The sequence below is a fragment of the Chaetodon auriga genome, chromosome 8 (genome assembly GCF_051107435.1).
Source record: "Chaetodon auriga isolate fChaAug3 chromosome 8, fChaAug3.hap1, whole genome shotgun sequence".
NCBI classification, from domain to species: domain Eukaryota; kingdom Metazoa; phylum Chordata; class Actinopteri; order Chaetodontiformes; family Chaetodontidae; genus Chaetodon; species Chaetodon auriga.
This window is the reverse complement of record NC_135081.1, coordinates 25,553,924-25,573,357: the sequence shown is the minus strand read 5'-3', so window position 1 is coordinate 25,573,357 and position 19,434 is coordinate 25,553,924. Positions and strand designations below refer to the sequence as shown.

Sequence of the window (19,434 nt, the reverse complement as noted above, 5' to 3'; positions counted from 1 at the left end):
CCTCCGATCACTCCATCCCTTTAGGTAACAGGAATCCATCGCTGCAGGGATGGTTTAAGTCTGGCTTTCAGACGAAACACGGCGAACGGCTTCAAGGCGATGCGCTAAACCCTCCGAATCTGAGCTTTATCTTTGGTTTTGATCATTTTATTGGAGCGCACTATCTCCATGACTGCAAGGCTGCTGTTTTTAGAGCCCTTCAGTTTTCTGTTTCCATCACTTGTCCAGGGTTTGATGGGGCACGCATGGTCTGACTGGGCTGGGTGAGAGGTCAAAGTGAGGGTCGGAGGTCAGAGGTTATGCTACTGTGTGTGTTTTGGCTCTGAGAGACCCTGAGGTGAGACACATTCCTGGCCTTGTGTGGACAGTGGGAGTAAGATTTGAGCAAAGTATTTAATAAGAGTAACATAATCATAGGAGTTTAAGTTTATTCTGTCAGCTGACTGTTCTGCCCTTTGTAAAACTCAGGTTTCTTTTCTCCCACTTCGTCCCTCTCTCTGTTCTCCTCTGCCGCTGTCTGTACCTGAGGCCGGACTGACAGCAGAGCCCAGCAGGAGAGGAGGGTCTCTGGTGTTTGACTGACAGACCAGTGATGAGCGCACAGAGAGAGGGTGAGGGGTGAAGGTCGAAGGTCAGACTCCCATGGAGAGGGGGAGAGCAGAGCTGAGGAAACAGAGGGGGGGGGGACTTGCTAACGAGGTGGGGTGGTTGGTGGGGCCGCATGCAAGGAAAAACCAGACTGAAAATTATATGAGAGACTTTAATGATTCTTATTATGGGCACGGCAAATACTTATTGGATACAAAGAGAAGAAAGAATGTATTTATTATATATTAACACTTATACAAAATAAATGTATTAGTAAAAAAAAAACTAATAGACAGAAATAAATGTTGAGAGTGAACTCTTTCTCTGATGTAATCCAAACACAGAAGGCCACGCGAGGACATGTGAGCCGTCTCCATCTGCTGAGGAAGACCGTGAGATGCGGCTGAAACTTCCAGAAAAAGCTAGAAAGAGTTGATTTGTGGCTGACATTACACTCGTATCAGCATTTAACATGTCTGCACAAACACAGATGTGTTTGAGGCAGCTTGAAATAGGGTCGCTGTTACATCGTTTGTCCACTAGAGGGTATGGACGAGTTTATTTTTGAACTAGAAAATGCGCCGATCGGTACGTATCCTGGTCACAATTCATCCAGAAACTGAGAAAATAGATAAGTGCATGGGCCAACATATTTTTGTTAGATATTATAAACTCCAAATATCAACGTCAATAATCGAGAATAAGCTGCTGGGAGCCCAGTATGAGCGCTTCCATCTTACTGGTTTTCTAATCTACTGCATGGCTGGAAATGAAAGATCATTTGGGATCGAGGACAAACACAGATGGCGAGGGACCGACAGAGATCTATGGAGTAAAAAAAAGGCTGACAAAGGGGTATCTGAGAACAAAGATTCACCTTGTGATTGAAATGATTTAGTGTAGTGGTTTCTGACCCTTTAATCAAGTTTGTAGTTTTGTCAGTTGTCTAACACAGACATGTGTTTTTTTTCTGTTTTCTTTCTTATTTCCCACTTTCACCTCAGATATTCCTGACTAAAATAACAATACCGTTAACTTTTTGAGGACAGGTCTGGTGAAACGTATCAGCTGCAGTGTTGAACACTTACCACTAGATGTCACTCTACATCAACGTTTAATCTCACTGTCTGTTCCCCGCTCGCGCTCTCTCTCTTCACACGCGCATACACGCACAGGCACACACACATGCGTGGTAAACATACTCTTACAAAATATCAAGCTCCTTTCAGCCAATCAGAACTTTCTTCTGTTTTTAGGTCTACACATCTCCTCTCTCCCATCACTGCGCTGGAGAGATCAAGCTGCATGCATCACACCGTGCCGGCTGGGGGCGCTGTTACCGTGAGATCCCGCATGGCTGTCTGTCTCAGCATGAGTCTGGTCTTTTACTACACACAGAGCGGAGGATTATGTAATGTTTACTATTATGGCACTATATCTTTTGCAAGGTAGCGTGAATTCCCTTCTTTTATGCAGAGGATAAATGTCACACTGCAGATGTCATATATCGAAGAGATCACACGTGCGAGGATGCCAGCCTCACGCACGTGCCCTCGTCTCAAACATGCACATCTTTCAGTCAGTACTCAACACACCGGTTCGTCTCCGCCACTGCCTGCAAGTTACAAACACGGGGTTAGCCGAGTTTACGCCAGGCCACGCCCCCACGGTCCAGCTGGTGGCAACACTCTTGATGACATCACCGCCGCGCGCACCCATTGGCCCCGAGACGTCTCACACCTGCCCAATCGCCTGCCGGTGAAGTGACGTCAGCCGAGACCGGTCCCGTTCACTTTCAGTGGAGTGGGCGGGGCGCAGAGATTACCCACGTCAGAGCCAGCGGGATGCTGCACCGTGATTGGCTGAATGCGGTGAAAGTGAGCGTCTGTTGCTGAGAGAAAAGGGAGAGGGAGAGAGCGGTCTGCGAGGGGCAGCGATGCGTCGGCTGCGCCACAGAAGAGTTGTCCAGCTCTGATGTAAACTTTTCATACATGCGCTCGCGCTTATTTCCCCCCCTGCGCGACGCTTTCACTCTGTTTGCCTAAATAACAACACAAAAGAACCATTAAAATGCACTTCGCGGCAGTTCGGATGCGGAGCCGCAGAGTGGACTCAGCCGCATTGTGGTGCTTTAATCCTGCCGCACCACCGTCTGTCTGTACGGGCAGAGGGGCTGATGCTTTATCACCGTCTGCTCAGGGATGGCATTTGTGCTGTCAATTATGGTAAACATACTCCTTTTCAGAAGGGGAGGGGGCATTTGTGCCTTTCTATTGGCCCTCGGTTTTTTTCCTCCCTCCTCTCGACCCTCCCTCATGCTGTTCCTATGGTTCCCAAAGCTCTTATTGGATACTGTAAAGTTTGGGACAGGACACCGGTCTGGCTCAGCATCCCCGCCACCATTGGTTGGATCCCCCCGTCTGTCAACTGGACTTTGACAGCTCACCACGCCCCCTGGTCTGTGGCGCCTGCGCCGATTGGCTACTGTACCTGTCAACGACCTCTGATTGGTCGGCTCGCCCAGCTGTTAGTGGTTCATTCACCATTTTGTGACTGTAGTGGAAAAGAAGACCGATAGTTTTTTATATCCCTGTTTGAGTTTCTGTGGGGGAAAGACATGTTTTGCGGAGGAAAAGTAAAGTGTGAGTCCGGACCGCACAGTCGTCACAGCCGACAGCCAAGGGATGTTACCGAGAGTTGCGCGAGCCTCCTCATCAGCAAAATAAGACCATAAATCTTTCTCTGGCGAGGGGAAAGGCTCTGTTTGGGTGAGTTGAAACTAAGTTAGCGAAAGGTAGTGAAGCTCAACTGACGACAATTTTCCATTTTCAGGAGCTGCGAGTTAGCACGAGACGAGCATGAAGTGCCAACGGTCGGTCGTTTGCTCCGATACGGTCCGAAGAAATGGAGTGACACCGCGAGCGAGCCGAGGAAGAGCCGAGAGAAAGGGGAGGGGTGGGGGTGTAACAGCCTAAAAACTTTCTCAAATGTTTTACCGCAGTCCCACGGACGACCGAGAAGCATTTTAGCGTCCCTCCCGGGGGATAAAACCGTACTGTGGTTCATGTTGACTACTTTTGTCTGACCTCAGCTGTCGAGTTTTGCGTGGAGCAGCGCGAGCGTAGTAAAAACAAGCGACCTATTTGCAGCATTGCAGCCCAAATGTTTACTAATAGCAACGCAGTCTCATTCGGTGTTTGTGAAGCGGACCCGGGAGAAAACGGAAAACAAGAGGGCACCCAACATCCCGGTTCCTTGTGGTCGGGCTGACGGTGTCATGATGTGGGGAACTAGTAGTCCGCTACCGTCGCGTACTACGACTACTACAACCACCACCACTACTACTAACGTTACTGAGCTGCTTACTAGAGCGAAACACCAACACGGAGAGATTCCTGCTTTTTCCAAGTTTTCTCAAACCTCGCAGACAGAGTGTCACCTTACTGGCTCCACGAAGGAAGCTCCTCTGGAGTGGTTGCGTGTATGCACCAGGCGTTGTAGTGGATATTTGCATGCCAAACATCGTTGTACGAGGAAGAATAAGGCCCGTCTAGTTGGGATAATAAAACGTCACTTGAAAGCGGTTGTTTGTGTTTGTTACCGAGCAGACCGGCTGACTGCCTCCAGTCATAATACTCCTTTGACATTGTGTAGCGCCTCTCGTAGTACTCGCAGAGATCAGCGCAAGCCGGGGATGCGTTCGGTGTTTTCTCGGCTTTTCCCTCGCCGACAGTCCACTTTTCTGCACTGCAATCAGTGTCGATGCACCGTTGACATCTCTGACTGGGCAGTTTTGGACAGTTCTGGTGTAATTCCCTTTGGGGTGTATTTTCAGCCACAGCATTTAACGCTTGTGTTTTTGACATTTGGACTTCAAGTGTCCTCATACGTCCTGCAGATTTACCCTGTGGCATGCATTCCTCATGTCCTCATCATTCCACTTGTTTACGCAGAAGACAAATCTCTGATGGTGTGGGCATCTTTGCATGGCTCGTGGAGCAGTTGGCCATTGATGTAGCATTGGCAGTTCTGCCATTTGGTCCCAAACAGGAACAGTCACCTCTGATCTATGCTGCTGCCTCCTGATCAATATGGGCCAGAATGCACAAATGCCAGGCCTCAGTGTTTCTCTTTTATTGATATAATATCTACAGCCAGATATGCCACCCACAAAACAGCTGCCAGTATTCATAGTACGTCACAGTGGATGTTCTCCATAACAAGCGCAGTCACACACTTGCATGCTCGCACACACACTTCACAGCTCGCCCTCTTGCTACACCTAAAATACCCTAACGAAATGTTTTCCTTCACTTGTGTCATGTTGCTTGTACGATCACATCCCACTCACTCATGAGCGTATACACCAAAGTGTGTGTGTGTGTGTGTGTAAAACAGAGAGCATGCTCTTTTTTCTTTCTTTTTTTTTTTTTTTTGCTGTTTCATGTATGAGTGTGTTCCCCGGTGACCCAGTTAAGGGCAAAGCCGCCCTGCCATGCTGGAGTGTACGAGGGCCACGGTAGGCTCCACTATCACGGCTGTACTACTGTCTCTTTGTTATACCATCGCACGTTCTTCTCTCTCCATCCTTGTCTCCGTCACTGCAGCCCTGCGCCCATACAGACACCCATAAAATGCTTTAAGGAAAGGGATGAACTGCAGTGTGTCTGGTAACCACCTATACACTCACACCGACATAGAGTGCAAAAGCAGCGTTGAACAAGGTAGACACAACCTGAAGATAGCTGTATGCAGTCATATATCCTGTGCTCTATAAGCATTTGCCCCCACGCCTCTCGTACACACACACACATCCTGTGCCATGTTGCAAAGGGGCACAGGCTAAATTCTCAGCGAATGGGTGAACGAACTGGCATCTAGGTAGAGGTTTAACAGGGCTGTATAGTCCGGTAATAAATACTGTGCAACTTCTTCTTGTAGTGTTGACATCAAGATTTTCTTATGAATGACTGTTCTTAGTCTGTGTGTGTGTGTGTGTGTGTGTGTGTGTGTGTGCGTGTGCGTTTGGCGCATACATGCACCCTTGTCCAACCTGCAAAGGCATCACCAGCAAGGTGCTCTTTGAATGAAAATGTGTGTCTTTAATTTAAAAATTCAAGAATCCTAAAAGTCATTTTTATTTATTTTTATGTTTGTTGTTACAGAAAAGCCAAACTTATACCGACCAGAGTGTGAGCTCCTGCGTGTGTGTGTGTGTGTGTAGACGGGTGTTTATACGGCACAATGAATGTGTGCGTGTAAGACGATATATAGGTCCAAGGGAGGTTTTAACAGTGTATGCATGACTGCACTGTAAATTCCAGGGAGGGCGTTTAGTGTGTGTGTAAAGTTTGATGTTGTTATGCTGTGGAGGGGGTTACATGGTGTGCTCCTGTGTGTGTATTGGGTGAAACAGCATCTTTTTGCTGTCCGACACCATGGAGACGATAGCCGTCGATTATCCGTCTATTCAGGATTTACAGTAGCTTCAAACCAGACCGGCCAGTGCCTCACTCCTAACCTGCTCTGACGCTGTGAGGTGTAGACGTCTTGCATTACCTAAATTATGACTGAGTTTCTCTCTGCTTCGTCTGGATTCAGACCAGAGGACAATCAGGATTTTTCAACAATTTCCTTTATATTTTTGGTCATAATTTTTGATGAGCAACTCATGCGCTGAAAGAGAGAGCAGATTTTGATTTAGATTTGCTCTCGGCATCTTGGATTGAGGCTAACAACAGGAGTTAAAGGTCTGCAGTTATTTTCAATTTAGGGGATTCTTGTCGAGCACATACTGTGCATGTAATGCTTTTGATCTTTCAGGGAAGAACTGGGGCTGTGAAATGTTTAAAATCCTATGCTGTGTATTATATAGCAGCACTGAAATTAGACATACTTCATGAATAAAGTCCTGTACCTTTACCCGTAATTTAGTATAATAAATCCGGTGTCTTTGGCAACATTGATATTTGTCTGCAGTTTCAAATGCAGTTCTGGGGATGAGATGATTGTTTGTCCTCACACGTTTTTAAGAGTGGACTCACGAATGGGTGCACGAAGTTAAAATGTGTTTCAGATTAGAATCCTGAAGTCGAACTATTTGTTATGTACACGGTTTGTACGTACTCTGTTGTGCAGTTCAAAGCTACACAATGTGAACATACACACACACACGCCTGCCGCTGGCTTATCAGCCGAAATGTAGAGCGTTTTGGGAGGTCGTGAGCATGACCAAACACATTTTTCTAAGCTAAGATCAGATCCTCCTGAGTCATTCAGTCAACCAGTCAGCCAGCCAAGTGGCTCTGACTCCTTCCTGTCTCCTCCAGTCCACAGTAACTTTACGGGACCAGAACTCCAAGTTCAGGCCTTAGCGTGTGATGAAGGGGTGCTCGGCCTGGTACTGGCGAGAGGAACGTTCCTGCACTCAGAGTTTTCTGTCCTCTGGATGGTTCATACGTGGGGTTTGCAAACAGTTACTGTAAAGGGTAGTTTCACTTTACGTTCTTCTCTTTTTTGTTTTTCTTAATGTGCCTTAAATACAGTATGGTCTGCTCATTTGTTATTCAGGAATATTATTTTCCAAATCTATTTTATCAGCATTAATATCAAATGTATGCCCCATAATTTGGATTGATAAGATGCGTTAATTATGTGACTCATTTAAACTCGAAAGGGAAGATCTGAGATGTCTTAAAACATTTGTATTTGTTAATTTTTTTTCATACATTTATGGTGAAGTAAATGCTGCTCATTGTCTTCAGTTGCAGACATTTAGGAACAGTTGTGTAGTCGTATGCACAGATATCAGCAGAGCATTGTTTTTCAAATGTCTGCATCTGCAGGAAGCTTCAGATTTAGGCTACAGTAGGAGGTAAACTCCAGATGCACTGAAATACAAAACTAGTATCATTTAATATCGCAGTCAGCAGAACTGACCAGGGAAATTATCAGGATGTATATTTCACTTGTGTGTATTGACAACCTGTATTAAAAATAATGAAAATAAGGACTGATCACATTACGACTCAGTCATGAAAATTAAAGCCCTGTTTGTACAGTAAATGCTGCATTATGCGAGGGCAAAGGTCAAAATGGAGCATCAGCGATGACTGTGTGAATGACTTGGGTTGTTTATTGCCTGTCTGCACCGCAGGAAGTGGAAGTGGTGTGTTACTGGTCCACGTTGACGATTGTTTGTCGCAGCAAACAAAGAGTTAACAACAAGGTCACCTTATGTGTGCGTGACGAACTTTTCCCATGTCCAGGACAGGAAGTGTGAGCATGTGTACCGTGTAAATGTGTCCGTGGGTTCTTGTCTGTGTTTGTAGGAAAGCGGGCATTTGCATATGTTGTTCAGTCGCTGAGCCCAGCCGAGCGGAGCACATATGCACACGTCTATGTACGACTGTGTGCGTGTGTGTTTGTGTGCGCGTGTGACTGTATTTAGCCTGTAATCTTGCATCAGTGAGTGTGCCTGATCCTGTGCCAGCCTTTTAATTTCTCTCATTTTGGGCGTATCTTACCATGGCAGATTATTCCAATTATTGTCTTTTTGTAGAAATGTGTCTGTGTGTGTGTGTGTGTGTGTGTGTGTGTGTGTGTGTGTGTGTGTCAGTGAAACAATGACAAAAGATGACTGGGAAAGACTGAGACATCGAGAAAGAGTGAGAGAGGCCCAGCGCTAGAATGACTGTGGAAATTCCCAATGACTACACAAGAACAGCCTATTTGAACAAACAGCCAAACAGCCGCATACTCCTACCTCTCTCTCTCTCTCTCTCTCTCTCTCTCTCCCTCTCTCCCTCTCTCCCTCTTTCTCTTTCTCTCACTCGTGTTGTAGGGTGACCTCACTCAGGCCGCTGCCAGCCTTTTCCTCCCGATGGAAGTTAAAATAAATGCTGTGTTTTTTTGTTGCAAACTCACATTGAACATGCTGCATCCAGTCTATAATGCATAGCGTGAGAAAGCTACCCTGTCGCATGTCGAAGGAGCAGGAGGGAGTACAGTGGAGAGATCAGGCGACCTGTAGTACGAGACTCGAGTGTGTGTGTGTGTGTGTGTGTGTGTGTGTGTGATAGATAAAGATAGTGTAGATGGAGTGAAAGCGTTATTGTCTCTGCGTGCATTTGAAATTAAAGAGACGTAAGCCTCATTAAAGGCAGGCGTTCGCATACTGGAGTAAGTCAAACTGAAGCCAGTGACCTTGGATGTTTGCCTTTCTTTCTTTCCTTCTTTCTTACTTCATTTCTTTCTTTTTAGCGTCCCTTTGGCCTGTTTGTTTTTTATTTGTTTGTTGTTGTTGTTTTTTTTGCTGACCCTTTCTTATTATTTAAAGTAACCCACCGTGTAAGTGATGTCATACTCACTCAAGGTTAACCAGATTAAATGTCAATCTCACACATGATTGCCCAGGATTAACTGGGAAATAAACCAGTAATTCATCAACTATCAAAGCATAAATATCTATTTTTACTTTTTATTAATTATTTAGTATCAAGCTAAGAATGCAGATTTTTATGAGAAAAGATATCATTTTCTTTATTTTCATGAATCTTTCAGTTTTTAAATGCCGGTGTGGTTTTAAAATGGTGCATAACTAATGCTGGAATTAAGATTTTATGTTTCAAGTGGACAATTCGCGCTTGCAGACAAGCAATTACAGATGCACTTGCATGTACACTCTAGTGGATCAGGCAGACAAGGAGGGTGAATGAGAGCACACGTCAGATATTGAGCCAATGTGATAGCCAGTGCAGTGTAGCACACTTCCAGGTATGACGTCATTTTTATTCTCAGCAATTTTTGATTATGAAGATAATAAATGACCACCTGTCTTCTGTGTTTCCCTCTTCCTTTGCAGCCAGCGATAGCGAGGACAGACGGATTGGGGAGAAGAAAAAGCAGAATAAAGGAGCGCGTAAGAAGTGAAAAAACAGGAGGGCTACAAAATCTGCAGCACTTAGTGAACAGCGAAGAAGAGATGAGACCATTAAAGAAACACAGAGGGCGTTCTCCCCCATTAACTAGAGGCAGAGGGGGGAGAAGGAGAGGGGGCTCTCAGCCCCTCAAAGAGAAAGACCCCAAAAGAGTCAGGAAGGAGACACTCATCAAAACCACACAGCATGCACCCAGCACTCCATCGACACGCAAGCAGACAGCGCCCACAGCTGCCAACTCTAACGAAGAGCCAATCACAAACAGCAATACCCCCGTGAGGGAGGAGTCTACTGAGCTGAGGCAACCTGTGGAGTCAGCGGAGAAGAATGTAAAGAAGGCAGAAGAAAAGACAGAAAATGAGAAGATAGTGGGCACAAACGGAAACAGTGCCATGTCCACTGATACCGTAGTATTTCCTACCTCTGCCCCAGCACCACTCTCCACAGCCACGCCCCCTTCAGCCACCAATCACAGCCCCAGCTTAGGCTCCGTCTCTAGTAGGAAAACAGCCACATTTAAGGCTCGTGTACCCAAGAAAAAATACACGTATGAGCACTTTGCTAACAACGCGAGTGCCCTGACTACCATTCCTACCTCCAGCCCTGCACTCATACACAACAGTTACTGCAGTATTAACAGCAAAACCATTGATAGTGTGAATACGCCCAGTAATAATTTCAAGAGTAGTAATAGCATTAATAAAAGCATCAATGTTAGCATCAATAGTAATACTAACAGTAATTCTACAAGTGGTATAAGCAGTAGTAACAGTAGTGCCAGGAGCCATAGTACTTTTATCAATAGCAGTAATAGTAGAAGTAATAATTGCTCAGGTAATCAGCCACCAGTGCTAACTGTGGATAGTAAAGTTACAGAAGCAAACCATTTTGTTTCCACGGAGGATAGGGCCCTCAGGAAAGCACAGTCCCCAGAAAAAGATGCCCAAACTGGGGAAAATGAGTCTGAGGGGGCCCCCAACTCAGTGCGCTCCTCGTCCACTGACACAGCCAGCGAGCATTCAGCTGACCTGGACGTGATGGAAGCAACAGGACCAAGCCTTCATCGAAAGGACTCCCACAGCCCAGCTCCCCCCCATAACTCGCACCTTAAAGAGTCCAGCCTTTCACAGGGACTAGCTGAAGCTCTGGCCAAAGGCATGAAAAATCAGAGAGTTATAGCTCGCCAGATAAAGAGGACCGTGGAGAGTGGGGTCGAGGCTGCAGGGAGCAGAGGGGTAAAGGAGATGGACTCGTGCCCTTTATCACCTGTGTTCAGACCAGGGGTGGTGCGTAGGGTGAGTGGAGGCACTGTTGAAATCCAGCTCCAAGGAGAGGAAACCCTTGTTAAATACCCTTTCCGTGGTGGGACCATGATGACATCGTCGTCATCTGGAGTTGAGAGCACTGTGGAGTTCATTTTGGATGCCCCACCACCTGGCGTGGCACCTGTGGCTGTCGGGACGCGAGTGTGTGTGCCCTTTGGTGGAGAAGAGGGGGGTTCTCTACTGTACAGAGAAGGGATTATAGCTCAGGTGGACCCCCACCCCGGTGTCTCGTTTCCTTACCAGGTGCTCGTGAGTGAGGACAGAGAGACTGTAGACGACGGAGGGGTGAGGGAGGAGAAAGAGAAAAGGAAAGCCAACGCTCAAGCTGTATGGGTGTCCCGGCAAAGTCTGAGACTGCTCACTCCTCCCTGGGAGGTCCCGCATTTGGATGGTGGGAGGGCTAAGGAGAGAGAACGGGAGAGGGAAAGAGAGGAGCGAGAGCGGAGGGAGGAGATGGAGGTAGAGAGGGAAGTGTGCCAGTTGAGTATTGGAATGGGGGTGCTGGGAGGGGGAGCAAGGTTGGGCCATGGCTTTTCACATGAAGGGGTAGGAGGAGGGCATCCCTATGGAAACGTACATCCACCACCCCATTCTGGTGTAGCTGGCAGCACAGTTCATGGCTGTGGGGACAACTACTCTGACAGAGAGAGACAGAAACAGCCAAACACTCCAGAAGAGGACGTCGAGGTGTCTCGCTTTAACATGGGCCTCACTGTCAGTCCCAAGCCAAATGCTGTGAGCTCTCAGCACAGAAACATCATGTCCAAGTCCAGCGGCTACCCTCCCTCCTCCCCCCACCTCTCTGTGGTTCGGGGTCTGGGACCCCCACACCTCTCCAGCCTAGCTAGTTCTCAGCCGCCCCCGTCCCCTGCCTTACTGGGCTCTGAAATGAATAACAGCACTCCAAACCTACCTCCATCAAAGACCACTCCCACTCAGACCCCTACTCCCACTCCTGGTGGGGGGACCTCCTCTGCCTCCTCTCGCTCCAGGACTCCCCTCTCATTGGCTCAGCAGAAATACAAGAAGGGCGATGTCGTGTGCACCCCTAATGGTATCCGTAAGAAGTTCAATGGTAAGCAGTGGAGGAGGCTGTGCTCCAGGGAGGGCTGTATGAAGGAGTCACAGCGGCGAGGATACTGCTCTAGACACTTGTCCATGAGGACCAAAGAGTTGGAGGCAGCAGGGGGAGAGAGGGGAGGAGGTGGCAGCAGCTCAGGGACAGTCACCCCCTCTGACCTGCGGGGGAGAGCCAGCAGTGAGTTTGAGTGGGATGACACGTCTAGAGAAAGCAGCGAGACCAGTAGCAGAGGAGACTCAAGACCCCGCTTGGTCCTCCCCTCCCTCCTCCCCCATGACCTGTCGTCACGATTTGACTTTGATGAGTGCGAGGCCGCCACCATGCTTGTGTCATTAGGAAGCTCCCGCTCTGGCACCCCCTCCTTTTCTCCCATCTCCAACCAGTCCCCCTTCTCCCCTGCCCCCTCTCCCTCACCCTCCCCGCTGTTTGGCTTCAGGCCGGCCAACTTCTCCCCGATTACCGCTTCCCCGGTCCTGCAGCACCGGAGGCACAGGCAACCCAGCGGGACGGGGGGAGGAGGGGCAGGGGGCAGTAAGGCAACAACCCCAGCTGGAGGAGGAGAAAGGGAGAGACACACTTCAGGCATGCAGCCCTCCTTCCACAGCAACCTAATGTTTACAGTCCCCATGAGCCCCAGCAAACGAAAGCCCGACGCACCTCCTCCACCACCCCTTCCCTCACACCACCACGATTACACGCCTAAGACAGAGCTTGAGCAGGGGGACCTCAACAACTCTTTCAGGGTGCTCTCCCCCCAGACACCAGCTTCACATTCCCGCACACACACACCCACCTTCTCCCGACCCAGAGGAGTGACCACCCCATCCTCTAGCAGGCCACCGTCCTCCACCGCTGTATCCCCTCCCCCTCTGCTGGTGTCGCCAACTCCTCCTTCTCCTCTCACTCCCGATGGAGGTCCTCGTCGTGTGGTCCCTGTATCCCAACAGGCCTTGCGGGACTCCCCTGTCATTGTGAGGAATCCCGAAGTCCCACTGGCAAAATTTACAGAGTGTCCTTTGGGAAGAGGAGGAGGAGGAGGTGTAAACGAAGGAGAGACAGATAACACCTCATCTAAAGACATCAGCCTAACGCCCCTCACTCCTCAGCCAGTTTCTGGCCTTCAGGTTCCCGTCCCCATTAACGCTGCTGCAGCCTCAGTACCGCATGGCACCGTCCTCCTGCGGAGCCCAGCCCAAACTCTGGTGCTTGTGTCCCCAACGCCTTCCTCCCTGCCCACCACTGACACCCCTACCACCCCCCTGCAGGCCCTGTCAGTTACAGTCAGCACAACAGTCACAGCTCCCCTTTCATGTAGCACGGACAGCTCTGGGGAACGAGAGGAGAACAGAGGGACGGGGTTTGGGGGTGAGGTCCAGCAGCCAGTTCCCTGTCACCCTTCTCCCACCGCTCTGCTGCCCCTGATCCTCCCAGCTGAAAGCCTTCACCCCGTCCCACGAAAAGACATCATCATGGGACGTCCTGGCACAGGTAAGAATCGCTCCATACGCGTGGGTGCATTCTGTATGTGAGGTCGGTGTCTTCGGGGGAGGAGGAGAAACGTGGGGGACGATGGGGAAATTAGTGGCGACTTGTGAATTGGCCTGCAGTTAGAAAAGAGCAGATATGTGGAATAAGAATATTAAATATCGTATTCTCTGCACCTTTACAAAAACTACAATCTCATGAAAAGTTTTTTAGTCTATGTCTGAAAAAAAAGCAAAACCCCTGCAAGAACATGATAAATATAAATAAATAGCATAGAATAGAGCATTAAATACTGTGTTGAAAAATGTATCATATGAGGATCTACTTCAAAGTGAACAACAAAAATCTCAGAAAGCAGACTTTCCATTAATAGTATTCTTTACACTGTTTTTATGTATATATATATATATTTGAATATATCACTCAAGCCAAGCTTATTTCCTTCATCACACACCAAATTGCAGCCCTGTACATACAAATGAAAAATGAAGGAAATGTTATTTAATTTAGGATGAATGCCAATTTTTAAGAAACTCAAGGGAAATATTTGATGCAACATCCCCAGAACTGTGGCATTAAGGATTGTGTAATTAATATCTTTTTGTTTGTTTTTACAATCGAACACGTTATCCGTAGGGTATATTCACTAAATTGAATTGTTATTAGAATTTCCTTTTTACCCTTTTAAATGACATATATTTTTTTAGCTGTTTGGCTCTGTAGTGTACACACAGTGTCAATTCAGAATGGGCTGAGGAGGCTCTTCACTGGCCTCGAACTAGCAGGTTAACAAGCATTTAGGGGGATGATGCCAATGATTCTTTAACTGAGACTCCACGGAGAAATGCAGCGATGGCGCAGCCTTCGTCCTGGAAAAAGTACCAGAGGAGAGAGACAGAAGAGAAATTTTGTTCATAAACGAGAATTCAGCTGAAGCTGCTGCCAAGTGGAATAAGTACTAGAATAATGAGAAAACCAGGCAAATTGTGTGTAAATTTAGTTTCTCTTCTTTATTTTGCACACACACACACACACACACACACACACACACACACACACACTTCATGTTAAATAGAATAGGAAACAGAGGGGTCCATGATTAGTGATTTGTTAAATGCCAGCCAGCCATTAATATACTGTGTTATATTTCATTCATCAAATACATTTAATTCATCTAAACGATCATTCATTCAGCAATCACAGCTGTTTAGAAGGAAAAAGTATTAAACTGCTGTGTTATGATTTTTTTTATTATCATCATTATTATTCTTATTTTACGTGATAACTTGTCTGAGAACAGACCACAGTGCAACAGAGAGTTAGAGTCACATTAACATGGCTCAACCTGTGTGTGTTGATGCCCAGTGAAAGAAGCTTCTGTCAGCCAACATGCTGCTGTCCCATATGGCTTCCTCTAGTCGTCTGTCAGCCATCCTCGTGTCTGCTGGCCACGCTAAACTGAATGCAAAGGCTGGTCACGTGACCCGTGTAAGCCCTGGAACGCGCACCTGTGATTCACCAGGTCAGGACGAGGCTTGTTGGAATCACCGCTGATGACAAAAACTATATACGACGTTACTGTAGTCACTGAATTTACTAGTCGGCACTGAGTGAGGTGAGAGAAATCTGTGCTGTTTGTCCCAGTGACTCTGAGTTTATCTGAGGATTTTTCAAAATGACTATTTTACATCACATGCCATATTTCAGAGCCAGAATTACCAAAGTAATAATTACTCTGTTTTTACTTTGGAGTTTAAATGCAAATGGAAAAAGACTCGCTGGGTGCAAAATTATTTCTGCGTATTCATGTGTTTGTCTTAAACCGTGTGCTCTGCGAGACAGAGAAAATGTATGCATGGGCATGCATGCTTCAGTGTTTTTGTGTTTTCTGTAGGGATTAGACTGTACATTATACAGGATTAGCTTTGTTGATATTCAAGAGTCCCTCTTATATTCCAAGTCATCATAGACAGAAACTTCGTGGCGGAGTGGTAGCAATCGTACCTACACTACACAAACAAGACGTAACGCAACAGCATGGATTTATCATAGAGAGGAACGCTCAAGTCCAAAAAGACAAAATAAGGAATATTAAGAGAATAAAAATGATGGAGGAGAGAAGAAGTGTCGCTGTTCCCTGCTTTGAGGCAGACGCGGGTACGGAACGTGCGGTCTACATATATGTAGGCCAGTTATGGACCGTTTGTGGACCGATGTTTTTGATTTTCGGCTCGAGAGACAGTTGAAAAAGGGGATTAGATCAGAAAGAGAATGAGGAATGCCAGAGAGAGGACGGCAGCGTGCTGTAGATGAATAAAGACGACGAAGGAGCAGGAGAGGAGGATTTAACAGCAAGTTTTGCCAAAACCTTGCAGTTGTTTATTTCTTGAAAAAGTCTGACCAACATGCTTATTCTAAGTGTGTGTGTGTGTGTGTGTGTGTATGTGTGTGTGTGTGTGTGTCTTCCTGACCTTAGCGACTATTATATTCCCACTCTCTACAAACTGTCTCTCCTTTGACTCTTGCTGTGTGTGTTTTCACGCGTTTGTTTGTTTATTAGTGACTCGTGTGAGGATGCAGTGAGTCAAGGTGTGGGAAGCGTTCCTGGGCAGTGACTTCGAACTGGGTTAAATCTAAATGTGTGTGTGCATGTAGGATATATGTCGTAAGTTTCAGTGTATTGTGTGGGTGTATGAAGAATTCTTTCAAGCTCCTGTGTGGGAAATATGCTGTACTATAAATTGTGTGTGTGTGTGTGTGAGAGAGAGAGAGAGAGTATGAGAGAGCATTATTCATCATCAGCTGAAAATAAGAGCCTGCTTCTCAGCTCTGTTGTATATGGACATATAGTATTAGTTAGTGTAATTCACTTCACCGGGGCCTTTTGCCCTCGGTGTGTATGTGCTTATTGCTGTGCAGACTTTCACAAGTGTGACAGAGAAGTGGACAGGAAAGGGAGCGCTGTCATTTCGAGTGTACGGTCCCTCCTCAGATCCCTTTTTTTTGCAGCTGAAAGGATGCTGAGTGAATAGCAGCTCTTTGTGTGAGTGCGTGCATGCTTGTCTGTGTGCATGTGCATTTATTCCGGGGACGTTTAAGCGAGGAGCACATGTGGGTGTTTTCTCTGGAGTTCGAAAGGGTGCGTGAGCTTTGGCGTATGGTCGTAGGAGCGTGTGAAATACGTGGGAAAGTAGGAAACACCGCGCGCATATGTGTGCGATGACACGTGTGGTGTGTTAGCGGTTTACAAGTTTGTGTAGGTGTTAGTGTTTTCTTATCAGCTTGTGAAATATGAGCAAATGGTAAACAGTCTCTGTTTTTTTCGTTTCATTTTGAAGGTGAATTTTGTGCTTTTCAAATTACCTTCCATGTTGTTTGTGTCAAAATATCTTATGATATTAAAAGATATTGGGTCGTTTTAGTGACAAAAACAAAAACTGAAAACCCCCTGAAGAAATATTGTTGACACTTCTTGATCTTGAAGTATATTTGCATATTAAATATGTGTGTCTTTGTGTAACGGTAATAAATACGATTCAGAGTACACACTGAGGATATTAATGTGATCATATTTAAGCCAGAAAGTACACACATTTGATGTTGGTCAGAATTATGTTCACATGAAGGTGAAAACACAAGAATCTCCACTCAAACCCGGACGATTTAGGATTCTCATTAATGAAAACACATTCGACCTGTTCAGGGACAGGCACACTTATAGGACACATCAGGCCTGTAAATTAAAATAATATTTACCAAAATAAAAACCAAACAATCTGACGAATGAATAAAATGAGCAGACTAGATGTTTGGTATGTTCCTGCGGTCAGGGGTGAATGAAATTACTGTGAAATATGTGGCCGTTAATAAAAGGACAATATAGGTTGATAATTCAGGAAACTAATATACTTCAAACACCTTATAGATCATATGCTAAAGTGCAGACTTAATGTGTAAGAAGACAAAGAGGGCATGATATGTGATCGGAAAGGAGCTGTTTAAATTGGATTTTGCACAGTGCAGAAATAAGCAGCCTGTGAGTTCTTCCTCTCCCGTCTGTGTTACATACATTGTGATCCCACACGTGCACGTTTATGTTCTGCGGCTTGATTAATTCACTTAGAAATAAGGCACCAGTCCCCCCGGCTCGGTTCCGCTCCTCAGCTGACACTGTCGCACACTTTTGTGACAAAGCTGCGTATTTTCTCTGCGTGTGTGTGCTTTCCCGCCTGAGACGCACTAATGAGTGAGTAAATGAAATGTGTGTTTGAGCGCGGCCGTAACTTCCCGTCAAATAAAACCGTTAAAGGAGCAGGCAGAAACACCGACGAGGTGAAGGATGAGACCGTTTTTATGGTGTCACGTGTGTGTTGCATGCACTGTGTGTGTATGAGGCCGAGTAACCGAGCGTCAATCATTGAGCACCGGATATGATGTGTGAGCGCCAAACGTCTGTTGCCATGGCAACAAAGCAAACATCACACTGATGTAGCCTGTGCATAACACAGAATATTCACAAATAGAAATAGCAGCTCCTTGTGTGTGTGTGTGTGTGTGTGTGTGTGTGTGTGTGTGAGTGTGTGTGTGTGTGTGTGTGTGTGTGTGTGAGTGTGTGTGTGTGTGTGTGTGTGTGTGTGTGTGTGGGGCACGTGTGCTTGTGTCACTTTCCACTGAGAGAGGAGGAACTTCAGCATGCTCACATGTGTTTACGCACCAACACGTTAGCGGCGGCTCCTTCTTGCTCCGTCTTGGTTGTTTTAGTCAACAGAAAGTGAAAACAGAAAGAGTCCTGGATGATCGCAGGCTTTCCTCTAAATTATTCAGACTGAAGTGACTGAAGTGTTCCAGGTCTAATATCCTTTACACGGCCATATGTACAGCAGCCATTTCCACCCCAGCTACTGTTTTCTGTCACTGTGAAAATGACAGAGTTTATTTAAAACAGATTTTTTACATTTACTGAGAGTGGATGTGGCATCCTCGAGCAGCAGCAGCTTCCATCAGTCCAGCTCTGGAGTCAATAAGGAAAGCGTGCACGGTGTGCTTTTTATAGAGAGCACCTAGATGACTTTGTTGCCGTAAAGGTCTTAAATGAGTTTTGTGCGTTCGTTCTCTTGGACCCAAATCCGGGTTTTGACAGAAACGGAACGGCAGCTTTCTCTGGATGACCACGCAGTGAACTGCTGCGCATCTCACGTACCGCGCTGCATGATCATGTCTTTGAGCATAATTGTTATTAGCACCACTGTTGATGGCACTTTTACTTTCTTAGATGTACGTGTAGCCGAGATGTGTTCCACAAGGTGCTCAGGTGACAGCGCTGCACAGTTACAAATGACTGAAAGTAAAATAACAATATTGCTTTTGCACATTAAGTGTGTGATTCTCCATCGCTGCCTCTCTCTGTCGCGCACACACACACATGCACACACAGTTTGTGCAACACTGAGGAAACATGTCACGCTCCCTTAAGTACACGTGAATACACTTTTTCGTTATTTCGCTCTTGGATGTATCTTCTCTCCTCGCTCCCACTTTCCTCCATCGCATTTTTTTTTATTTTTCTTTCTAAAAAATTATGACACGTTTGTTTTAACCCTTTGCTCCATCGCATTGCAGTGGCTTCGCTTCCCCTCCTCTCCACTTCGCTCTCCTCATCCTGGTCTACCCGGATACGGATACCCGGGAATAACATCCCCACTCCCTCCCGCCCTTGCTTTACGTAACGCTTAAAGCCCTGCATATCCTCCCTGGCCATGGCAACAACCACATCTGGATCACACAGCCATCTAGACTGGCACCAAAGCACATGTGAAGCCCTCAAGACTTACCACAAAAGTCATGTGCAATGATAATCCTATTTCCTATTGGGCGAAGCATACTTTGGGGAGATTCTCAAAATGCACTGGTGCAGTGGGACTCTAGAGTCTGAGGTGGCTCCAAGACTTTGACTGCATGCATGTGAAGTTAGACCGATATTCAGATTTGTGGCAGCCTTTTCAGGCTCTTCAGTTGA

At 46.5% G+C, this 19,434-nt stretch overlaps 1 protein-coding gene across 6 annotated transcripts in view; it reads left to right on the top strand.

Moving 5' to 3' along the window:
• The first annotated feature begins 3,163 nt into the window (after positions 1-3,163).
• Positions 3,164-19,434, top strand: part of cicb (capicua transcriptional repressor b) — a 35,665-nt gene continuing 19,394 nt past the window's right edge. For all 6 annotated transcript variants that reach the window (XM_076736423.1, XM_076736422.1, XM_076736421.1 and 3 more), the window contains exons 1-2: positions 3,164-3,356; positions 9,452-13,421. In XM_076736423.1, the coding sequence (XP_076592538.1) occupies positions 9,572-13,421 (3,850 nt within the window). In that variant the 5' untranslated portion in view covers positions 3,164-3,356; positions 9,452-9,571. The remainder of the gene's footprint in view (positions 3,357-9,451; positions 13,422-19,434) is intronic.